Below are 23,052 nucleotides of genomic sequence, written 5' to 3' on the forward strand. Positions count from 1 at the left end.
ATAACTTGTAAAAATGGGGTTTGTAGGAGAGTATTTAGCCAGGGATATTGTAATCGGATGCTAATTTCTTCCACATCTGTTGTCTTTTAACATCTCCTAGAGGTGCTTGCGGTATTGGAGTCCTTCCCATGAATGGCTCTTCTAGTATTGTGTAAGCAGACAGGGTCAGGTAATGAACACAGAAAAGGCTGCTTTAGATCTAGTTACACAAAATCTCTCCTTGTGAACGTAAGTATGTTGACATTATCAGCAGACACGTGTCCATTTTGTATTGCAGGAATGTGCAAGCTCAAAGAGGCAGAAAAGTGTGATAAGAAAACCTGGCATGAACAACCAGATTCCACCGATGCGTGAACACAAACACACACCAGCTCACAGATACACAAATATTCCGAGGCAAAAATAAAATAGCTTCTTGGCACTTCTTATTCACACTTAATTGGCTAATTGCCCAACTGGCACTGGCAGCATTACAGAGATAATATTTTTTTAAAGGGTGAACGATTCCTCAGCAATGTCTCTGATACCCTTCATATGAATATCTTTTCCTTTAACAGCAGGCATAAAAGTTTAGCCATTTTTTAAGATTGATGTGTATTTCTGTTCAGTACAAGGAAAAATATGTACATTGAAAGCTTCTTTGCTTGGAGTAAGTACAGAAGACAGAATATTTATGTTAAGCCAAATAATTTGATATGCCTATTCCTATTTTTGTAGGATCCATTTTGAAAACTTCTATGTAGTAGATGACAAAAGAGGTCTGGGGACTTTCCAACATGACTATTCTGTATTGTAGAGATTTAAATAGAAAATGTAAGGTGTTTCCCTTTTTGTTGTTACTGTTGGAATGCAGTAGCATGACCAGCTGGTGATGGGTTAAGGGATCAGCTTATAGAAATTTATTGTTCAGGGGGCTGAATGGCTCAGGGGATTAGTAATTGGATACAGATCCTGTCACCTCCAGACTTTCTGTTCACATGCAGCTCATCTTGATACTGACCACAAGTTGTTACTCTCTGATGATTTTCTGATAGCTTCTCTTTTAAAAGTTTGGTTGTGGTTTTTTTTTTTCCTCTTACTCCAGTAAAAGTCACCATCAGAAATGACACTGACATTTGTTGTCACATTGAAAAAAAATCACAATTGAAAGGGCATGGAAAATGAACTTTAAATAATAGCGACTAAAATTAATATTGGTAGAAAATAGAGGGATATTAAGAATTACAGACCAGTGAACTGTAAGCGCTGGGTAAATTGAAGTTACATTTTAGAATACAACTCTAAAACACAGTCATAATGCCAAGGCAACACAGTGTTGCAAAGGAAAAATATTACTCAATATTTATACATGCATGCAGGCTACTTCTTGTACAGCAGTGAGCAAATACAGCTAGTGTGGATAGCTGTGCATCCTTTAACAAATTCCTTTATAAAAGGAGAATAAGTACCTATCTTATTGTGGCTTTAGAGTTTTGTTGTGGATTTGAGATTGATAAAAGAGAAACTTTTTAGATTAATTGTGTGTCATGTCACAAAGCATGCAATAGGCATACCACAGCTGATGCACTGTTTAAAAAAAAAAAAAAAAAAAAGTAAAAAACTTCTCAGACATTGTTATTTAATTACCAGCACCATTGTGAGACTGTTCTATTGAAATCATTGATTGTTCCACTGAGGCAGTTTGTCCATTTCATAATGTCTTACCCTGTACTGATCAAGCTGCATGTTTGATACTTTATTTTTAAGGTACAAAACAAGTCCTAAATATCATGCGTTTGACAGATACGTCATCTAGTCAAAAGAAGGGAATTCCTTTGTCTTCTAAAAGCAATTTTTCCTTCTGTTGTTGGACTCTCCAAAGGATGTGATCAATATGTCACTGTGCTTCATAAGAAATTCTCTTGTTGAACTTGTGCAGAAGACAAGTGCTCGTTGAAATTGTATTGGTAGAGAAATTGGTGTCGTTTATATTTAATGGGATTGGTCGTATGTTTTAGACCCTGGTTACACGAGGTTCTGTCTGTCCTCCGGTTCTCTTGAATACTTTTCAGGACTGTATGGGAGGTGCTTAGCTTTTGGCAGAATGGAAACCTTTGTTGAATCATTATATTTTTCTGGCTCTTCAACTGCAGTTTAGGTCACATTTAAAAAGTGCTAATAAAGAAGGGATTGCGTAAGTAAATCTCAGAAATGTAGGATACTGTCTGTGCTCAGCAACATTTTTAAGGTTCCACCTGTCCTAGGGGTCTTATGTGAAGTGCAGGGTATCTGCAGCACTGTCCCTCTTCAAGAGGAGCTAAATTGCACCATACCACATTAGATATGTTTAACTCTTGCTGGGTCAGTGGTCTTAAAAATATTATTTCAAAAACTCTATTTATGATAAATTTAAAAACATTTTGATAAAATAAAAAAAACCCCAACCAACAGTTTCTTTTTGGAGGATCCTTGGAGCTGGTACTTATTGGAAATTGTACTGTCTGTACAAAAAAGACAGTTGCTTTTTATTTTTAGGTGGAATTTTTAAATGAAACTAAATGAAGTTTAATGGCTTATAACATTGCATGAATTTGTCAAAACTGATCAGCTGGATTGCTACACAATGAATACTGAAAATGTTCTGGTTTTTAGGCTTATAATAGCCTACAGCCATTCAAAAGTCAAAATGTTATTTGATGATTTCAGAATGTTAATGAAATTATTAGTAATAGCACATATATTAATCTTAATGATATATGTAAATATGGGCAAATGTAAAGCTCTGTTGACACCAAAAAGATTATTCTACTGCTGAAAGTAAACCTGGGGTTAAATTTCAGTGATCAAGCATAAAACAGTCTGCTCTAAATGCGTCAATAAAAAAATTTCTGATGAACTTTGAAATTGTATACAGGCTCAGGAGATTTGGAGTGTTTGTTAGTAGAAAAAAATTTTGAAGAGGAAAGGATGATTATATTTGCTTTTAAATTAGCAGAAAATAGTAACAGACTGTTCTGATTAAGTAAAAAGATGTAAAAGGCTTTGCTTCATTGTTATCTTGATTTGATATATTATCATATCTAATAAATGTATAAGTGTGGAGGGTCTTGGGGGGGGGGGGGGGGAGTAGTATATATCATTCTCCACTGTGGATTCATTTGGGTAATTTGATTTGACTGGCTTGATTTTTGTTTCTGTGCTTCCTGTTCTTTAACTTAAAAATGGCCCTCTTGTAAAACGCATGTAATTTTTTTTTTTTCTTTTTTTTCCTATTTGGTGGTGTTAATCAAGCCATAATATGGTTTTCATGGTTGTTTTCTTTAATGCCAGGATCTTTTTTTAGAAAGGCAGCAGGTTTATATCTAGGGAATGTAGAAATTTCTTGTCTGTAGTTATATGCAGTAAACAGCATGATACATTTTTTTTATTTTAATATCTATCTTTGAAAAGCTAAATTTTGCTACTAGGATATGATCTCTATATTGCAATGGTAAAAAGAAGGAGTGAACTTTATTATATAGGAGAATTTCATGGCATTTTACCTGTTGAGGGCCCTGTAGAGCCAGAAGTATAGTACAGTGACTTGACTAAGTGACAGGCAGTAGCAGCCGTGGTGTCACTGTGTATTATCACCTCATGCTAGCTGGAAGCACTCCCTGAAGCCGATCTAGGTTGTATAGTCCTAGATGAGGTCTTCATGGGTGCTGACCATAAAAAGTTCATCAAAGTAATGAGGCGAGGCGAGAGCTTGGCGCTCATGGGCAGAGCTCAGCACCAAGGAGTGTGAACCGGCTCCAGCTGTGACAATAAAACAGCAGGTGGCTGCTGTCATTAGGGGTGGCAGATGAGGCAGGGGACTAACATTCAGCCCACAAAACTCTCATTTGTTAGCCATCGCCACTGTACCATGCAAAATAGCTTCCATCTCAGTCAATTTTACTTTGCAAAATATTACACAGTCACCATAAGAAAATTAGAGCCTTGGGTTTACAGGTTCCTTGGATCTTATTATCAGAAAACTCTGCGCTCTCAGGTTATGTGGAAAATTGGACTTTTTTCTCCCCTGAACAGTTTGAGGATCTTTAGAGTAATTTTATAATAGGACGTTTCCACCCAGGCATGTGTTTATTGGTTAATATTTTGGACTATTTTGTTTGTAACTCTTCATAAAATCAATTCCATCCCTCTGTTGGGCTATGTGTTGCACGTAACATTGCCTACTGTTCAGTACTATAGAAGTTGCGCACTGATCAGACTATTTCTGTCTCCATGTCTGTCCAGGTAGGCATTTCTTGTCATAAGTAATGGTTTTGGGGGCTCTGCTAATCCGAGAAATTGTAAAGAAACATTTCATTTTTTTTGTTTGCTTATTTCTGTTTATAACAAGTGAGAAAGCATTTTGTATGTATTTAATCTTTGCAGAGCATAATGTTAACTGCCTAAAATTTGAGGCCTTTCTTTTCTGAAAACCATCCCGGGGCAACTCAGCCCTTCCGATGCATAGAATGCAGTGAGCCCTGTGGGTCTCATGGGTCAAACAGTGGGGAGCTGCATTTGTTCCAAAGTGAGAGCCATTTTATTTGTATCCCGTTACAAAGCTAAGCAGAGAGTTGTGTGTCGGTGCTTACGTGCTCTGTTCCATAGCTGTGAGCAACCTCTGGGAAATACGGTGTTTTCAGGTGGTTATTTGGACACATAGGTGGTTTTGTGTACACACGCCTCAGTTGTGAACTTATCTATTGAATTTCAGTGCTCTAACAGGAATACACTCAATTAAAAAAAAAAAAAAATCAAAATGTGATGCAATACTGACTAAAATGGAGTACCGCCATGTGTGTTGGTACCTGTGTCGCCTTTGCTGTTAGGTTCCCCTCCTACCGAAAGTGGATCTGTGGGATCCCATCACTTCATGCTAGCACTTGAGATAAGGCTTTATGGGGTTGTGGTTGCAACAACAGCAAGGATCAGAAAAGGTAAAACCCTTTAATTGTAGCTTCATTTCAGAAAGACACTGAGACTGAAAATAGTTTTTCTTAAAGAGACGTGGTTGACGTCTCTTTATAGGACCAGGTTGTCGCTTTGTATGTAAAAACTGAAGTTCTGTAATTTATCCTGGTAGTAACATACCTCAGAAACTTGGTTGGCAAGCTCAGAAAAAGCTGAATTCCTTTTATTGCATCTTTTCAGGTAATTTATCAATTCTCCTTTCTTTTTTAGATAACGTGCCATAAGCTTTTCTTTGCAACAAAACTGATTTCTCCTTCACTTGTTTGTTCATATGTACACTCAATATGTGTAAGTATATCTAGGCCCTTGAGATCAAAGATGTTTTTTTTTTCTTAATTCCATTGGGCACCTATGTAGTTCCCATCTCTCTCATGCTTGTTTTGTGGCCAGAAATGGTCAGAGTTAATCTTAACTGCTGGCTGGGATTGGAATATTCTTTGCCAGAGAACATCTTCTGCTGTGTCACAGATATCATCTTTATGACTGTACTGATTTGTCTGATCTATATCCCTCTGGTTTTCCCAGACTGGTAACAGTCTTCATACCCAGTGCATGCAATATCCATACTGGACTGCAAGAATGGATTTTTTGTGCAAAACATCCTTCTAAATTCAGTGGGGGTTTTTATTGTCTTTATTGCTTCAATAAGAATTGTATCTCAGGCGAGTACTCTATTAATCCCTGCAGTGCTGGCTTTGGACTTCTGTGTCTGAAGTGGGTCCTGCTGGACATCAAAGGCAAACCTAAGAAACACCAGACTGCGCTTAGCAGCTTTAGTGACTAATAATTCTCCTACTAAGTCTCTCATGGGACAAGTGGAGTAATGCCATTGTTACCACCTGGAACTCTCATTTGAATAGACTTCCATGTGTTCTTAATATCATCTGTACACTCTATGTTCAGTGCCATAATTTGAGAGAGTTTTGTAGATCTGTAGTATTTGTAGAGTGCATAAGAGTTCAGCATATCATGGTTTCCTCTAACAGTCCCTGTTACTTTCTTCAGCCAGCCTCCTCCTCCTTCGGTGGTAGGAGAAGGAAGTTGTTGCAACTCTCAGCTTTTGGGGAGAGTTGGGGGTGGCTGAGATGGGAATATCTGGAGACATTAAGACGCCACTTGAGATTGAAAACTCTGAGCTTTTATTTATGCTCAGTGACTGATGAAGATGTCTTTTAACAATGAAAAATCAAACGTTAATCAAAGACACTAGCCAAATGTTAGGCATACAATATGGTTGGCCTGATGGCACAGTGTTTGGTGGTTCTTAGTCTCTGAGGTAGCAATGGCCGGGCTTGAGAACCCTTGGACAAGGAAGGGCAGACAGAACCAAGGTGGGTGTCCTCCCCTCCCTTTCCCCCCCCCTACCCCTGCCCCGCCCCATGCTGCAAACATGTTTATGTGTATACAAGTACCAGGTGCATTTTTATGGCTGGAAACCAATCTAATCCAAAGGATTACCTTCTTTTTTCCTTGGCTGGAACCAGTCTGTTCTGATTTGACCAGACTGTTGTTAAAGGTTCATCCATGTGGATGGTACTTCTGATGGTTACACATTAGGTCCTGCTGTCATAGTTTTACTATTTTTATGCAGTTGCAGCTACTTTGGCAAACAGATATTCTGAAGTATTTTGCTTTCTACCTTAAGTCAAACAGTCTTGTAGAATGCCTGGATGTAAGGCAAAAAGGATATGTTTTACAGCTGAATTTAAGTCTCAGGAATAAACAAATCAACCAGCACTTGCTTTTCTATGTCAAGTGAAGACCTAGGGCAAGATTCTCACTACTCTCACAGATCAAGCAGACTGCAGAGCCTTAGCTCCAGCCACCATCTATCACCAGCAGCGCTTTCAAATTGTGGGTAAATTGTCAATAAAAATTGTGTATGCCTTCTGATTGTGTATGACTTCTGAGCAGTTCAGTCATCAGATAGTGACCAATTTATTCATCTCATTCCTTTCTTCGTACCTCACAACTTTGCAGAAGACCGCAGGCACTGTAGCTGCTGAATTGACTGAGTTATATATGGTGGCACTGTTACTCCAGGCCCTATATGTTTTCTAGCCCACAATCAACTATCTTTAGATTTGTTTTGATTTCCTTTAAAGACAGGCAAGAGTAGATTCTTTTGATGATGAGGATTTTTCTCTCAAGATAGCTCTTCCTGTACAAGCTCTCCATAAAACCTGGTAACTCCGTCTGCAGTGCAATTTCTGAGCAGTTAGGAAGAAGCTACAACATCAAAAGTGTCTTTTTGTTCAATAAGAACAAAAGATTAAAATTAAGTATGTTTGGCTCTATTCGTTCTGCTTTCAAGTAGAAACTCATTGAAACATCCTTATTTTGAGATAGTCTTGCAGGCTGTTTCTTACACTTTCAACATCCATAGACTTTGCTCCTTAGAATAGCTAGGAAGCTCTGTACAAACTGTCTGCAGAAAGTCAGATATTTCAAAACTCCTCTCAGGGCACTTAGAGATGTGGTTCACATGACTTTCCCAAAAGGTTGAACCTACTTGGAAGAACTTCCCCCTTCAAATGCTAGTCTGTTCATACTGCTGTCTCTTTCCAGATGCAAAATGATGATACGTGGAACTGATGCCTACTGCATCAAATTCTGTATCTGAAGTCCTGAGCATGCTAGGAGATAGACTGGATCACGAGTAGGGAGACAGGCCAATGTCTGAAGAAAGGGAGGGAGTGGAAAAGGGAGGAACTAGAGTTATGGGAATGTGGATGTACATATTGTGAGAAAAGAGAGGACATAAGCAATTTCTCGGTGGCAAGGCTCGTAGGCACTCTTTTGGATCACATAAATGAAGGCTTACAGCTATAAGCACCATTTAAAGCATTCCTGCAGCCTCATTTAACATAACAAGTATGTTCTCTGGTGGTGGTGTGTGTTCCTGGATGTTGATGGTAGCCTCTTTTAGATGCAAGGCACTCCCAACACTGAGCCTAAGGTTGCATTTCAGAATTTAGGCAAAGAGGTTCTGCATCGTAGTAGTCCAAGAGGTTGATAGCGGTGCTACAGAAAGCACATTGCGATTCTGTCTTTTTTTTTTTTCTTTTTTTTTTTTTTAAGTACTTTGTGCAGCTGTTAGATTACCAAACACCTGTTAGAGGTGACAGTTACAGATGTTTGATAACCAATGAAAATTAATAGAACGTGTTTTGTTTTTGTTTTTTTTTTTTTTTTTTAGCTTAGAAGTGATTTGGTAAGGTGTGTTTAGAAATGTAATTACATACTGCTGCTGTCTACCATTATCACTTAACATTCATTAACTCCTCTGAATATTGAAACAAACATTTCTTGTAGCGGTACTAATTTTCTCATGTATTTGTAAGGTGATTTCCTGACAGAGTGAGCACCTTCTGACTTTAAACTTTTTGCCACTGTTCAGCTATTTTTAGTATGCTCATTAAGCAAACAAAATAAGTAGAGAGCCATTTGTTTACTTACCTATCAATTTAGCAATATACTGTATAATAAACAATCACCTATTTATTTCAGTTTTTTACTAGCCAATGTTTTATTTGACTCTGACAGAATTGTGGATCTTTAGATGGACAGTAGATCAATTTTCAGTAGGAAAATTCAAGTTTTAAACAAAAAATATTTTATTACATTTTATTTGTTTGAGAAGAATACCCAGCAGCATAATGTTGAAGTATTTTGTTACAGTAATGGTGCATGTTTCATTTCTAAGCATAGGTGTTTGGCGAGAATTAAAAGGTATGCATTTCCTAAAATTGATTACATTTTGTTTGGGTTTTTTTTGGTCTGACCTGTTTCACTGGTCATTAATTTTTAATCTAATCATAAATGATATTTTGTTGTGAATTTTGTAGTCTTCGTAATTCCTGAGGTTTGGAGGGTGGTGGCGGTAAGAAGATGCCACCACTTCAAACTCTGTTGTTCATTTAAGATGTCATAGGGTACTGTAAGAAAAGACCCACTTGTTTTCAGAGAAATCCTCTACTAAGTCACTTTAAGCTGACTAGTATTTCCCTTGATTTGCATGCTGTTATGGCTTGAAACAGCAGACATGACCTTCTGGTGGAGTTTTATTATGGTATTGTGAAATGGATAATGCTTTGGGCCCTGTTCTGTCACTTTTTATGCATGCACATCTGAAAGTGTATTGGCGGTGTTTTATATGGTCCAAACTATATTTCTTATGTATAGTATGATGATGCATCATTTACTGAAATATTTGTCCATGCAGTAGTGTTTAATTGTGCAATCCAGCCTATATGCTTTCAGCCACACGGTAAGATTCTCTTGAAGTAACTAAGTCCCATTTTCAGCAGAGTTACGCACTAAACAGTGCAATGGCTTTCTCCCTCCTTTAAGGAGGCAAAGTGTGTGGTCTCTGGAAGCTGTTGTCAGTGCACGTAAACAGTACCATATTTACTGTATACCATGTGAGCTGCTTTTTATTGTATCTCCAAATCTAAAAGTTGTCAGTTCCACTCTGAAGTTTCCTCTCACCTTTATGTTAATAACAGTTATCACTATCTGGACTTGGCTTATTCCTGCATCTGCTATTGAAGGGTACTTTTTGTGTTTAAAGAAAACCCACCACAAAAACCCCAAACCAATAAAATTCAGAATGGACCTATAGCTAACTTACAGGAAACCTTTCTGATTTCAGTTACAAAATACGTAGCTTCAGGTGAGGCACGCAATAACAAATAAGTGAGTTCCCTCATGGGGGAGGAAATAATGTAAATACTGCCAGTGTATTCCTCTTTTGCCACAGTCGTTACAATGACAGGCAATTTCTGTCCTGGATGGTTTACATTATAACATACATCTCTTAAAAGAGGGATGGTAAGAGGACTCTGCAACTTTGGATGGCAAGATCTCTCCAAGCCAGCTTGAGTGGAATAGTAGAGGATGTTTTCTGGTTTATTTAATTTGCTCTTCCTTTGTACCCAGGTCTCTTCTGCCAGAATATGTAAAAGGAGATAATTGTGCTTATTGCTACTATTTTATGGCCATGTGGCTAATAATTCTTTCACATCTTGAGGGACACAGATTGGTGGCAGAAAGCAACAAGAATATTTTGAGGGATGTCTCTCTCTTCTGCTTGATAGATGCAGGAATATGCAGGAACAACATAGTCGATTGATTGATAGTGCGCAACTCATCCATAATGATCTGTCTGATATAGCAGTAAATTATTTTTGAGATTGATGCAGGTCATTGAACAGCACATTGGCAATCCTGTTGTCTGTCATCCTGTTCAAAGCAAGTCAGGAACAGTAGCTGCTGTGATACTCAAGTCTACCTTGGGTGCAAGCTGTGTACAGGTGTTCCACTAGTATAAGTTGTTTTCTCCCTTCATTTTTTTCATTGGCCACCTTGACTTCATTGCTAGCTCGTTACAAGTAACAGTAAAAATGAGATAAGGTATTTTTAGAAGAGAAGGCTGTAGTCTGTTGCACCGATGTTTTCGTATTGACGTAAAATTAATTTTTGAAAATGTTGGGTTTTGAACTTCAGCAACAAAACATCTCCATGGAAAAGCTGAAAAGTTAATAAATAATTAAGAAACATACCTGATTGTTGCGTGGAAAATTGTTAAGTTAAAAAAACCAACCAACCAAACAAAAAGACTAACAACCAAAAAAACCCACCTTCAAACTTAAGGCAGAAGGGCTAATAATTCTCAGAAATTTAAAACTTGTGTTAGTCTTTAGGTTCCATGAATTACCATGATATTCTTGCTGTGGTACTATGGTTCTTGTCTTGTTAGTGATGGCAAAGTTGTCCTCATTTTACCTGTTTTGGTTTCTGTTCTCAAGAGAAAAAGTGTGCATTTTCCAGTCTGCCAAGTTGCTCACACTTGAAGATGATGAGGAAGGAGCCACATATGCCAAATATATGCATTTTACTTTCCAGTTTAATTGCTAGTGTTAATGAGGGTGGAGCACAAAATAGCCATATCCTTCTTGAACACATGGGGTCAGCAGGGAGTATAAGGCAGTGCGTCACAGGGCTCTCAGTGTCGCAGACTGGGTGATTACAGGTGGCTTGTTAACCTCCTGAAATGTTATTGATTTTTTTTTTTTTTAACTTAAGAATAACAACTGTAACTGTTAGCTGGAAGTAATAAGACCTGCTTCATTTTGCTGCTAAATGAGTCAGCAGAAACCCTAGCTTTCCTATGCAGGGTTCTAGGACTTGACGTCCTGTCACAGAGGGCATGAAGTTTTTCAGATATTTGGATGTTTTCCACACTAGGCTTCGCCCTGCCAGATATTTACTTGAACCTGACATCTTGTCACAAAGGGCATGAAGCCTTTCAGACTACTGGATATCTTCCATACCAGACTCTGCCCTGCCAGATACTTTCTTTTAAATTGAGTCCCTTGCGCGCAGTCATGCAAGAGAGTTATCAGTGCCCCAGTCTGGACCCTTCAGAATCAGCAAACATCCACGAATGATGGACTTGAAGAAATTCCCAGGAATTTAGACTTTTGATGCATGGAAAAAAAGATTACTTGTTCATAGAAAACCATTGCTTTCTGGGCAGTTCTGTGTTTTCCTCTACGGCCTTGTTCCTGACGCTGACCTGCTGAATACAAAATTGTGACAGAGAGATGAGATTTGAGTAGCAACTTTTATATAATTTTGACACCTTGAAAACATAGTTTTTTTCAAGTTCATATGGACAGTTTATGTACTATTTGACTAAGTCCTGATCTGAATATATGAAGTTCTACTTTTATGTGTAGAACATGTACAAATCTAAAGTACATGCAAAAACCTGTAATTACATATACAAGTTTTATTGAACATTCCGAAATGCATGTGGGTCATGATATTCCTTGAGAAACTGCACTATTTCTTTCTCTTACTAATTGATACCCCTGTTGGCATGAATCCATGTGAATCACTCATTCAACTACAAACAGTTAGGGTTTGCAGCGTATTTCAAGACACAGTAAAGAACAAGAGCACTTCATTCAGGTAATAAGAACCATTGAGCCCGTGTTGTTGTTTACTTGCCCAAACGTGCTGTCCCCCGTCTTGGCATGATCCATGCAGCTTGCCTTGATTTTCTGGTTTCTTGCCTCGGGTGAAGATACAAGGACAGAAATTCAACCACAGATCATGGAAAACAAAACCTGATGCAGACAGGATAATACATTATTTCCTCATATCTGTGATGGTGTATAAAAGTTTAAAAGATCCTTTTTCTTATTATTCCTTGAAGCTGTCAGATCTCCCAGGTGATTTATCCAAAATGGTAAACCATTCTATCCTTTCCAAGTGCCTAAAACCTATGATAAAACCAAGTACTAAATACTAATAATTTAAAAATAATAGCATTCTATTCTGCCTTTGTTTTTTGGTTTTGTTTGTGGGTGTTGTGGGGTGGTTTGGTTTTTTTGTTTGTTTTAAAAAAGGTTTTCAAGGAGCATTTGAATGCATCCTGTGTACTTGGGGCCTGCACATGTCATGTAATAGCTTACCTGTATTTTCAGGGTTAAATTCCTGTATAAAGAGGTTCTGGACAGTTTAAAGGAGATGTAAAGGATATTGAGAATATGAATAAAGGGTAGATATTCATTGTTATTCTCCTGGACTTTTCTGCTGTCGTTGAACATTGTTGTCTGTAAGATAAATTCTCCAAGAGCAGTTCCAGAGAGCAATGTATCCTCTGAGAAGTGATTTAAAATTGCTCTTCAACTGCTGGATACCTTGTTTGTAGAGTCCCACAAAAATAAATTCTTGTGCTAGTCCTCCTCAGCAGTTATGTGCAGTTACAAGATGACTGGTCTGTTGACATAACTTCAAGTGACTTTCTGGTAGGGGTAAGATGTAGCTCCTTCCCTGGAACTAGGCCAAGGCTGAGCACTTGCACATAGGAGATAACAGATTTCATGACTTTATGGTCCAGAATGCTTCGTTTTGGTTGGGGGGGTGTGGGGGGGGGGGGGGGGGGGGGGGCGTTTAATGTGGCTTTTCACTAACACAGAGATACACATATTAAAAACAAAGATTCAAAACATAATAAAACCTAGACTCTTTTGCTCTCTTAAAACAAGATACTTCACAGAGCACAACTCTCTCCCTGCAGAGAAAATGAGAGAACAGACAATACATGACAGATTATTCGTATTCCTTGGGTACTGCGATAATAAACATTGTACATGCTGAAGAACTTGTATTACACTAGAATAAAAAGTGGGAGTAAAGATTGTCCAATATGTTTCTTTATTTCCAGAATTAGAAGTCCCTTTCTTTTGTACATTAAAATATGCTTTTATAACTGAAGACAAGTCTGTAGAGGCTCCTAAATCAGTTACAGGCATTCTCAGAGTGAGTCCAAGTACTGTTTGAAGACTGCCATGGAATATGAGTGGACACGTTCCTACAAAGCCACAACTCTTCTAAACTGAAAACAGAATATTCTGCGAACTTATTTTGGGAAAGGTGCTCATGTATTTCTGATTGAAAGTTATTTTTATTTATAGTTTATGTGCAAAAAATTGTCCGTAGGGAGCATGGATGCTATTCTAAAGCTCTGTGTCATTTTTCAACCTGTCTTTAATTTATCCTGAGGTTTGAACATAGGGTGTGTAAGATGGAGGATGTTGCTAGTTTGGAGCCAGAGTAGTTGAAAAATCACTAAAAAAGTTAAACCAACAAAATGCCACTGCAAGCAAATGAAATCCTACCTATTCACCTTTATCCACTGCAAGAGGAGACTTCTAGGAGCAGTCTTCCTAATGAATGGAGGGAACTGCCAGTGACCATGGCTTGGATGTATAGGCTAGATGTTTCTGCCTTTTGAGATGTGACCCTCAGGAGAGCAGCTGGGCTGTGACTTCTGTCTTCACGTGGGTTGGGGATGAGTATGTCCAGATCAGAGTTTGTAAAACTGGTTCCAGGCCTCTAGTCTCGCCTGCCTTGTGTGTATTGGAAACAGTAGAGTATGGCAATTACAGGTTTTTCCTACTCCCTTTTGATGTGTTTCTGAAACTAGTTAGTTTCTACCAGTTAATTTGAATATTTCTATTTCCACTAGAAATAAAAAAATAAGAAATGAGAAATTCAATGAAGCTTACTTCATTGAATTGGTGCTTACTGCAGCTGATGGAAAGATTCCCTTTGATTTGAAGATGTATTAGAGTAACATATCTTGAAAGCATTCGCTCCTTGAGTCCTTACTGGTGCCAGCCAGACTTCCCTTAAGATTAGTTTCAAAACACCAAGGCGAAGTCATGTCTGTCTATTCAGTTCTGGCAGTATCTTAGGAATAACTGATTTACCTCAGCAGAGGTAAATAGCATAGGCAAAACCAATATTTTTGACCACTAAAACAGTATCTGCTTAGAAACCCGGTGTAACTGAATGTACTGAAAACACTTTTTGTGTTTGTTTTGTGAAGCCAGCAAACACTGCTACCACCTCTCTCTTAAAATCACCTGCAGTATTTAGTAAACATAAACAAATAGTTCCCACACTTGGGGGGGTGGGGTGGGGTGGGGGGAGTGTGTGTGTGTGTGTGTTTGGTTGGTTTCTTTGGGGGGTTTTTTGGGGGTTTTGGTTTTTTTTTTTTAGCTTGTCCTTGAACTCAGCATCCAAACCAAGATGTTTAGACTTTGCATCAATTCGAAGGAAAAAAATTCTTTTGTTTCAATAACAGCTGACTCTGGTAATATTTTTTTTATCTCATTCTCAATTTCTTATGAAAATAACAACTTCGCTTTTATTTTTAAGGCCTGATTCTGTAAGGTGGGGAGCTGTTCCTGAGCTATGCTGAGCGCTCCAGGCTTGGACGGAAGCATTCTGCTGTCCTCAAGTCTTAAGTCTTCAAGCCTTACATTAAAAAGCTTAAAACGCTAGTAGGTGCTGAGACACTTACTGAGTCAGTCTTCATTTTATTTGTGCTGTGTAACAGCAGCAAAATGGTTACTCAGAACCTAGATACAACGGAGAGGAGGCAGCTAATGCGAGATTAATTGCTTCACATTATTAACAAGGCCTTTGTCTTTGATTTTGCAGAAAGGTATGTCTGTCTGTACCCCCTGCAGTTGTGCAGTATAAGAAATGTTCAGCTTTTGTTTGGAAGCTTCAAGTACACAGGCTCAGAAGAAAAAAAAAAAACAAACCCAAAACAACCAACTTCCCTAGAAATACTGTGTGGCTGGTTGGGGTCTTTATGTTCCATGTAAATAGCAAAGTATGCCTTTACAACTTCGATTGCACATTGCCCTTTCACAGTCATGTCTTTGGTTTATTTTTCTTTTAGAGAAGGGAAAGAATGGAGGTTTGTAACAGGAAATACAAGTTTTAATAAATTAAAATCTGTTTGGTACGTTTCACAGCTGTGTGGAAATGGTTAGTATTTCTGCTGAAAAGCAAGGGCAGTATGTTTTGAATGCCTTGTGCTGTTATTGGAACACTTTTTTGTTACAATTATTTTCCCTATGTACAGTAATTCTGATGACACTTGCATAGTAATGATGGTAATGGTGTGATAGATTATTCACGGTTGTAATGATTATGGTGCCATACTTATAAATTGTGTAGGGAAAAGTATTTAAGATATTTTTTTAATGTCTTTTTTGTAAAAAAATAAGGAAATTGCTATCATTTAAATAAGACGGAATTATATTCTTACACCTTAAGGGATGCACAAGAGAGATTCTCTGTAATAATGTGAAAGTGCCCAAAGTAGATCAGACATGGAGAAACTACATTAACATATTTTTAAAGGAAAAGTACTGTCTCTTGGCTTTTGTGGCTCTTATACCCCATAGTGCTAGTGTTTTACAGTCCTTCCATTGTCCATTACTGCAAACACGTCCAGATGAATTCAGCGTTTAATGTTAAAAATCTTATAACATGCCAGTTTGATTTGTAGCCCTTCATATCATAGAATGCTAATTAAAATCATATTTTTGCATATGTCATGCCTTTCATGTACATATGCAAATACAGTCTATTGCCTTTCAGCTATTAGTAATTAACTTTATGAAGGACAGCTGTAATACATAATTAACAAAAATGTTTGCAAGCCCTTTTCACACTGAAAGTTGCAGCAGTAAAATTTTTGCTTATCGAGAGAACCATTTTAGTTTGAAGGTTCAGTCTGATATCTAAATTGTTTGAAGCAGTCACGTGATGTAATTAAATTGATGTTATAGTCTTATCAGCAGAAGAATGGTACTTGATAGGCTCCTATCTGTTTCATTACGTATGTCACCAAAATTAAAATAAATTATCTGTGTTTTGTTTGGTAGAAACATAATGCCAAGTTGTATATATTTTGTTGCTGCTATTGATGCTTTGAATGTCTTGCCAGTTTGAACAATATTCCTGCTCAAAGTGCATTCAAGACCACATGCTTCACCTTTTCCATCCTTTTTTTCACAAGGCTATAAAATAACTAAGGCTATTAATTTGTTTCCATGTATATCTCTTTAAATAATTAATACAATGAAGTCTGACCAGACATAAGCAGTGATTAAAGCATCTGATCTTGCTGTATTTTTGTGTTACTCATTAAAAATAATGGAACTACTTGTATGAACAAGGGTTGCAGGATGGGCCCATTACGCTTAAACAAATTCAAAGGTGTAACTAAAACTGTATTAGTTTATAATGTGAGAGAATGTTATTTAGGTAAAATAGAGTATATTATCAGTATATTGTATGAGATGTTCCAATTTGCAAAGGGAAGCAGAAACAGGTTTTCCCTTGTTTGACCAGTGATGTATGGTTGTGATTTTTTTACTCGTAAGAAAAATAGCCAACTGAGTGCAGACTGAAGAAAACCTGTCGTTACAGAATGGACTTCCGGATTTAAATCGTAGTCTAGCAGGGGTTTTTAAAAGTCCATCTTTAAAATATGCTCAAGTACATGCTCAAAACAGAAGAATACTGTATTTAAAAAAAAAAAAAAAAGTATGAATAAAAAAAATAATCTTCCTGCGTTTTCTGTTTGTTTGGTAGGGTGGCGTTTGTGATGAAGAAGCATTTGAATACTCATTTACTGGGCAAGCATGGAGTTGGCACACCCAAAGAAAGGTAAACTACTTTAAAATTCTTTCTCATTTTACCTTATACAATACGTGGAGATCTTATCGGGAATATTTGGCTTACCCAAAATGAAGTCGCCTGGTCTTCAGGCTCAACTCCAACTACAGAGGGAGCTAACATGCTTAAGTGCTCTGCTACCGTGGTGCTTATGACATGTCTGTGGGTGTCAATAAAAAAATTGGTCTAGAAAGCAGTTCTATGTAAAAGGTGTAGGATTTCCACCTTTTGGGGCATTTTTTTGACAGGTGATGTTATTTTCTCAAATTTTCCATAGTTGTAACTGTCTGTCCAAGTACAATTTGGTTTGTTCCCCCCCCCCCCCCCTTGCTGGCCTTGATGCTTATAGGTTTATAAAATGTCTTTCTAAGATTTATGTTGATCACTGAGGTCAAAGCCACAGAGGAGTAAAAAAAAAAAAAGTTTCCTCAGTGTTCTTGGGCAGGAATAGAGATCTGGTGTTTTAACTATTTTTAAAATGAATTAATTTATTTTTTCAACCTGTGTACAGTTACTTATTTTCAAACTTTTTTCCAAGCGGGTTGTTTTTTCTGTGGTTTAAAATGTAACTGTGTTTAGAAAGTAAATGGCACTTTGTTTGCAGGTAAACAGATTTTGCCTCAGATTTATTAGACACATTGTGGCATAGCTATTGCTATTTCATTGACTTTTTGGGGCAACTAGAAATGTGATGGGTTTTGGATAGCCAAAAGGTCGCATAATCTCTTTCAGTTTGGGTAGATGGAGGTATCCTACCTGCAGGGCTCCTTGCTGGATACTTGATACTGTTTCAAGTATTACTGCCTTGTGACTCATTCTTCTGGTGTAGGCTTTCATAAATAAACAGTATTTTCTGGTTTTGATATGAAAGAAGGGGAAAATAAATGATAGCTAGGAGTCGTAGGAGAATGCTGCAAAACTCTTTCTGGGTTGTGTTCATTTCTCATTAAAGACACTGGAAATGGTCATCTATTAGACCCTTTCCTCACAAGTTTGTCGCACTTAAATCACTGAGTGACCAAAGAGTAGAGTTTGACTGAACGTTTGACTGAACACCTGTTGAAGTGGTGCTTATATTTTTTAATGAGATTTCCTCTACAACGTGCTTAACAAGAATTTCCCTAACGCATGGTTATTTAAAGAGTTTTGAGATACTTTATTTCATCTAAAATATAGAATGATGCATCGAAACAACAATTACAATTTCATCAAAGCAGATATCGTATTAAAGTTTATGCTGGTTATCTTTTGTCATAGCACAACAATTACAAAAAATGTTTTGCTCTGGTGGCTTATTTTGTAACTGGAAGCATTCAGTACCAATATGTTCTTTTACAAGGGAGGTACTTACTGTATAATCATCATAAATACAACATAGAGATAACTTGTGTTACCCTAGTGAATATGTGCACAATAAAGGATACATACAATAGATTTCCAAATATAGTATCTTAGCCTGAGAGGCATATTTTTAGCGATCATCATCTTGAAACGAATTCCTAACCAAGCAGGATGCTATAATCTAAATCGGTTGTTGCTGGCTTTTGTTTGCGTGTTTCTTCCGAAAGCCTTCTGGCCGTTTCCATTTTTCCCCGTTTCTTCCCGTATTCCTCAAAGGCTTTCTGGCTGGCCTGCCAGCATGGCGCGAGGAGGAGGAGGAGGAGGAGGAGGAGCAGGGTCCCTTCCCTCCCCTGCCGCCCCTGGGCACGGCGGCAGGTTCACAGCCCTCGCAGCCCCGGCTGCCGGCGGAGCAGAGACCCCAGCTCAGGCCTGCAACCCCCCTGCCCCATCTGCTAGCGCAGGCTGTTGCGGCTTCACCCCCAGGCCAGCATAAACAAGTGATACTCGAGTGGCTTCATACTCTCTTCTTTTGAAATTTCTTAATCCGCCTTTTGAATATTTCGTATCTGCAATACTTCCTAGCTGGCGCTTCAGGTTAATGTGGGGCAGCATCAAATAGTAGTGGCAGAGCTACAACAACAATGTAATTTTCTAGTAGTAGTCCCTCACTGGTGATGTGGATGTTTAAGCCATGTGATCTAGGGCAGAAAATACCAAACCACCGTTGCTTTCCTTTCTACCTTTCCCTTCCTGTTATGAGAGAGTTTGATGACTTTTAATGGCTTTAGGAACCAAAGAAATCCTTCTTCAGCATGTTAAACCATCACTTTGGGTATAAACGTATTACAAATAAAGTTATGTAGTTTCCTTACCTATTTAAAACATTAATGCCTTGATTATAATTTTGCAAGCTTGCTATTTTTTAATTTCTCTAGGACAATATAATCAGTTTATTCTTTATGTTTTGAATTTGATTCTGCCCTCTGATACATTGCATATTATAGCAAATACTAATAGAAGCTAGCTAAATAGGCTGTGACAATTAAATTAATAATGCATTTTATTTGCAAGTGTTTAGTCTTCATGGTTTGACTGATATATGCAAAGATGGTAATTTATTAAAAGTAAATTCATGTAATTGTACTACAGAATTTGATGGACCAAAAAAAGTTGTCAGCATGACTATCATCAAAAACAGAAAATTGAAATAAGTTCAGAAGGGTGCTTGAAAAAAATAGTTATAACCTATACACCCTGAGAAATGGGTGCCCTTTTAACAAACTTCTCAGAAAGGAATTTCTGGTGACAAATATTGAGATAGTTCTGAGAGGGAGGAAAAAAAAATACATCTACAATTTATTAAGCAGTACTGAACTAGTGCACCTTGCTCTCTCTAGCTTTCTGTAACCCAGAACTATTGCTTTTTGTATGCACAAAAGGGAGGTGTTATGGAGGCTGTGGAAGTGTTTGCATGTGCAGATATAGAAAATAAGTATAATTAATAATAAGATTGCTACTAAAACTTCTTTTGTTTTGAGTTTTTTCTTTTTTTTTTTTTTTCCTTTGGAATGCAAAATTGATTTAAGGGGAAAATACCGTGCAATTGAAAATCACAGAAGTTTAAAAAAAAATAACCTTGTAGTAAATGTCTGCACATTTCAGCCACAAAAAACCCTACTGCCTAGTCCATTATGATTATTACCATTTAATAGCTAACTCAAAAGTGGAATGTTTTAACACAGAAATTCCTCTAAGGTATTTTTTCCTGTTATTGGAACTGTGATAGTGATTTATTCTCAACTTGAATGTGTCTCAAAACTGGCATGTTATCTGCTAAGTCCAAGGCCAGTACATATTTGGTACTTCAGTGTCAGTAATCTTCATGGGACCTATAACTATATCTTATTGGCAGGATAAATCTTTGCCTACACCTTTATTGTGTCTAGGAGACAATGTGGTTGAGGACAAGGTGAATGCATCAGTGGTGTTAATGGTGCCAAGTTCTAATTTCTGTTACGTCGTTATTTTACTTAGGTGTAAATCGTGGCAAACCAGAACAAACAGAGATGTTTTGCTATTGAGTATAAGATATATACATACACACATAAAAATACGAGCAAGAAAATAAAAATAAAATCACGAAGTCATTCATCAGTGAGACTGAATTTTGCCACTATTAAGCACAACTCTGGATTTAGAAATCTTTCATATGAAAAATACATTTAACTATTCTTTAGAGATTTTTTTTTTTCAGGGCACCATTAATAGTGTACAATATACATTTCATAGTGTGTAAGACTTTGTTAACTAGAATTCTGATACATCTGTTTTAAAACTTTTTTTTATATCAGTTTGCCACAGAAAGGCCTTTACTGACAGTTGTTTAATTACCTCATCTTCCTTATGAATTTTAAATGATGAGTTGCCTCTGAAGTAACTTTTTGCATATGAGTAATCCCATTGAGTCAAATAGAATCATTCATATATATAAAGTCACCTGGAGCACAAACACTTGCTGAACTGGAATCTGTGTTATGTGTACAAAACATTTTCTGTAAAGGTTCTTAAAAGTATGTTTGGGTTTTGTAAGGTGGTACTGGCATTTTTTTGTGTGCTTTAAAAATGAGATCAATTACAGTGCTAGTAACATCATATGACAACCATGATTTTCAAATGATCTTAATTCATTGGAAAAGCTGTGTAATGATTTCAACTTGAGAGCAATAGCTATAAGTAAATACATATTACTATGTAATGGCAGCCTAAATATATTTGAGATGCTCTTTCAAATAATGTTGAAAGATAGTGTACTTATAAAATTTGTGTATTTTTTGCACAACTGCTTTGAAGTGAAAAAGAGGAATTTCCTAGGTGCCTCTTGTTCAATGTGCTTGCATAAGTCCACGTGAATTTTGGAATATAGAATGCTAATAATGTGTGGTATAAATATTGTAAAATATACAAGACCGCATGATATGTCATTGGAAGGCGTTGTTGAGGTCTGAAAGAAAAGTAGCCAGGAAAAATGAGTGGGGGTTTGATGTTCCGTATACTCTTTAGAAAACTGTTTTGTAATAAATTGCAGTGTCCTGATATTTCCATTTTGAATGTAAAACTAGAAGTGAATAAAGTCTAGCAGTCCTACCCTCTTCTATTTAATTGAACTATTAATCCTTCTTTTGAAACATTTTTCTTTCTCTGGGTAGAGAAATTTCTTATAGTAACTATTTGATATGCTTTTTTTGGACAATATTACCCTGTACCTGCAAAATAAAAAGATCCAGTTGATGTTACAGCAGATTGTGGGAAAACAAGTGCCAAAAGTCAGAGTGATGTGTCATACGTGTATATATATGTATGCAATCATCTTGTAATAACTTACTCATGTTCCAAAGGAATAAGTTCTGTGACTGTCTCACGGGAAGGTTTCCAGTTAGAGGTGTTGGTAGTACATACGGATACGCGGAGGAGAGGCTACCTGTAACCACCGGAGGGTAACGTGCTGAGTCTTGCCTTCAAGCTTTGTCATCACCTTTTACTGCTTCTTGCAAATAATTTCAAGCTTTTCAACTGAAACCTAACATTACTAGTTTAACTGGATAGGAATGAAAAACTTACTTAATTGATTGCTTCCTGTGTTTGGCTTAAAAAGGATCCTGGAGAGTTGCGGAATCATTCTTTGGAAAAGCCCTAAGGAAGGAAGTGTAGCTTTTCCTTGAAGTATTTAGTAGTCAGAGGCTTGTGGTGAGAGGAGGGGAGTGGAAAGGACTCAACGTTTTAGTATTGGTTCGGAGCTAAAGTTTTGCCCAAGATCTATTTAAGCTTTCAGTATTTTGGAGGCTTGGTTGACCTTTGAGAGCAGTATTTTCCTGCGGAGTTCAGCTCTTGGCTGGTGCTATACTGTTTCAGGGTGTGAGTGTAGGTACAGGCTCCACAGTCGCTGGCTGCCAGAGTGCTCTTCTCTGTCTGTGGCTGACCCAAGGAACATGAGGAAGCCATTCGGGTTACCTGAGCTTCCTCAGGTACTAGAAGTAGATGATGTGCTGAAAATTCACAGCTAGGTTTCCTCTTGGCTTGTTGTCTGGACAGGCATCATATGCGTTTCCTTTGCTACGAAGAAATGAAAAGAGGAGGCAGCCATTTATAATTTTGAAGTCTGTTTTCACAAAGACAAGTGATGAATTCAGCATCTTATCAGAAAGAAAAATAACAACTGAAGGATGATGTTATTTTACTACTACTCATTATTTGTTCTTCTTATCAAATCCTGGCAATCTTATAGTTCAGTTCAGAAGGAGGGGCAATCTGAAGCAAGTTTATTTTAGTTGTCAGATGTGATGTGAGATGTTTTGGAAATTTCTGTGGTCGGCAACAATCTTCCTGTCGGGGAGGCTTAGCTGCTACGGGTAGAAGATAGAGGGAGCACCTAATGGGATGCACGCTGTCCACAGCGAGCACCTCTGGCTAATTTTAAGCATCGTAACAAGATATAAATGATGATCTCATTGTATTCATAAATAACCAAGTACTGTCTAGAGCCTAGGTTATTAGTTTCATTAGCAAGCATACACTAACGTTGTCTGTGGATCTGTGGAAGACAGTAGGGGTAGTTGCTGAAAGCTGCAGGGTTTTTTTTTTTTTTTTCACAACAGTCTGTTTCCAAGG

The 23,052-nt window shown here is 37.5% G+C and overlaps 1 protein-coding gene across 2 annotated transcripts in view; it reads left to right on the forward strand.

The window, feature by feature from the left end:
- The window catches only part of ZNF407 (zinc finger protein 407), a 350,474-nt gene that overhangs the window by 120,034 nt on the left and 207,388 nt on the right, over positions 1-23,052 (forward strand). For both annotated transcript variants that reach the window (XM_041122972.1, XM_030011806.2), the window contains exon 4: positions 16,963-17,037. In XM_041122972.1, coding sequence (XP_040978906.1) covers positions 16,963-17,037 — 75 coding nt within the window. The remainder of the gene's footprint in view (positions 1-16,962; positions 17,038-23,052) is intronic.

This window comes from Aquila chrysaetos, chromosome 4 (assembly GCF_900496995.4).
Source record: "Aquila chrysaetos chrysaetos chromosome 4, bAquChr1.4, whole genome shotgun sequence".
Classification (NCBI taxonomy): Eukaryota; Metazoa; Chordata; class Aves; order Accipitriformes; family Accipitridae; genus Aquila; species Aquila chrysaetos.